The sequence below is a fragment of the Pundamilia nyererei genome, unplaced genomic scaffold (assembly GCF_000239375.1).
Source record: "Pundamilia nyererei isolate P.nyererei 1_Seehausen unplaced genomic scaffold, PunNye1.0 scaffold05703, whole genome shotgun sequence".
NCBI lineage: Eukaryota > Metazoa > Chordata > Actinopteri > Cichliformes > Cichlidae > Pundamilia > Pundamilia nyererei.
Window position 1 is genome coordinate 1 of NW_005193104.1, and position 1,311 is coordinate 1,311.

Consider the following 1,311-nt stretch of genomic DNA (forward strand, 5'->3'; position numbering starts at 1 on the left):
GCTCTCACACAGGTTACTGCTGCTTTACTGCAACCACGTGCACCCCTGTCATACCTGCTGCATCTCACAAGCTGCTCTATTTATGTCATTATTTGGATGTCAACGTTTCGCTCTTTCTTTGTCTCCCTTGGGAGAAATTTGCTTTGGACGGAGGGGTCACACCGCTCCCTATAATCACAGCGACACTGTCGTTCTGTGGCCTTCATGAGGCGTTCTGGATGTTAAAGTAGAACAAAATTAGGATAAATTAAAATACGCCAAAGAAGTCACGTCTGCTCACCAGGAGGCGGGCGGCTGGCACTGCAGGTCTGTGGCAGTGTGGTCCAACGGCAGCAGCACCTGGACGGCAGTGAGTTGGGTGGAGGGCGCGGTGGCGGGGCAGCAGTGGTAATCCAGGGAGACCCTGGTCACCGTGCCGCTCCGCTGACACTCGGCTGAGAGCAAAAGAGGCGCCCGACCCGGGTCCTGAGAAGACACCTGAGAAAACGAGGCAAAGTTATTTTCTGGGTGTCACGGAGAAGCGGCATCCTCGGTTTCTATCCTGACCTGATACTTGAACAGCCCGACGTTGTAGTACGAAGCCTGCGGGTTGACTTCGGCCTCCCGCTGCAGGTGCAGCTGCAGAGCCTGCATATTGAACCAGAAGTCTCTGGCGTCGGGGTCGCTCTGAGACGGGTCGCTGAGGAGCATCGAAGACAGCGACGATAAAGACACGAGAGCCGAGACGAAAAAAGCAACAAAAAGATGGCTGACCTGTAGAGAAGCTTTTGATTGGGCAGAAAGTGATCGATCTTTGAGATGTTGACCAGTCTGAAGCTGAGCACGGGAACGTTGGGATTGGCAGTGAAAATACGAGTGATGCCTGCTGGGAAGGACATCGTGAGGTCACCTGTGATCTTCACCAGACAGCTGAGGACGGAAGACGAGGCAAGTTAATTAAAGTAAGCGCACCGCCTGCAGTTAGATGACAAAATGAAGAAATAAAGAGCGCCACGCTGACCGATTGTGCTGTCCACCTTTGAAGTAGGCGTTGATGTATTCAGTAATGGCTGCTGCTACTGGCCACGCCTCCTGTGTGCTGAGCGATATGGGACTGGGGCCTCTGGACAGATGCACTGTAGAGAAACATTGCTCACATCTCTCGCTCTCACTGCGAGGTTTTAACTGACATTTTTAGACGTGCCCGTGTGGCTTACACTGTCTCTGTTGGTGGTCCTGGTGCTGGAAGGGCAGCGGCGAGGCCTGTCCCACCCCGGCAGGGCTCTGAGCTCGGTTCTGACCCCCCCACTCACTGGGACTGGAAGAGGAGGA

At 54.2% G+C, this 1,311-nt stretch overlaps 1 protein-coding gene across 1 annotated transcript; it reads right to left on the minus strand.

Annotated features, from left to right (window-relative positions):
* Positions 1–19: 19 nt before the first annotated feature.
* On the minus strand, positions 20–1,305 carry LOC102194840 (F-BAR domain only protein 1-like). The gene is made up of 5 exons (XM_005755961.1): positions 1,197–1,305; positions 1,001–1,115; positions 754–909; positions 547–679; positions 20–477 (listed from the first exon to the last, which is right to left on the minus strand). Exons 3-5 carry the CDS (start codon positions 876–878, stop codon positions 277–279), a joined length of 459 nt encoding a protein of 152 aa, XP_005756018.1. The 5' UTR covers positions 879–909; positions 1,001–1,115; positions 1,197–1,305; the 3' UTR covers positions 20–276.
* Positions 1,306–1,311: the final 6 nt, after the last annotated feature.

What these genes read in the sequence shown, in the direction of transcription:
- LOC102194840 (XM_005755961.1), bottom strand. Translation starts at nt 878, where the DNA reads ATGTCCTTCCCAGCAGGCATCACTCGTATTTTCACTGCCAATCCCAAC. An exon ending in AATCAAAAGCTTCTCTACAG is followed by an intron (nt 680 to 753) that starts GTCAGCCATCTT and finishes GATGCTCCTCAG; the next exon opens with CGACCCGTCTCAGAGCGACC. An exon ending in TCGGGCTGTTCAAGTATCAG is followed by an intron (nt 478 to 546) that starts GTCAGGATAGAA and finishes TCGTTTTCTCAG; the next exon opens with GTGTCTTCTCAGGACCCGGG.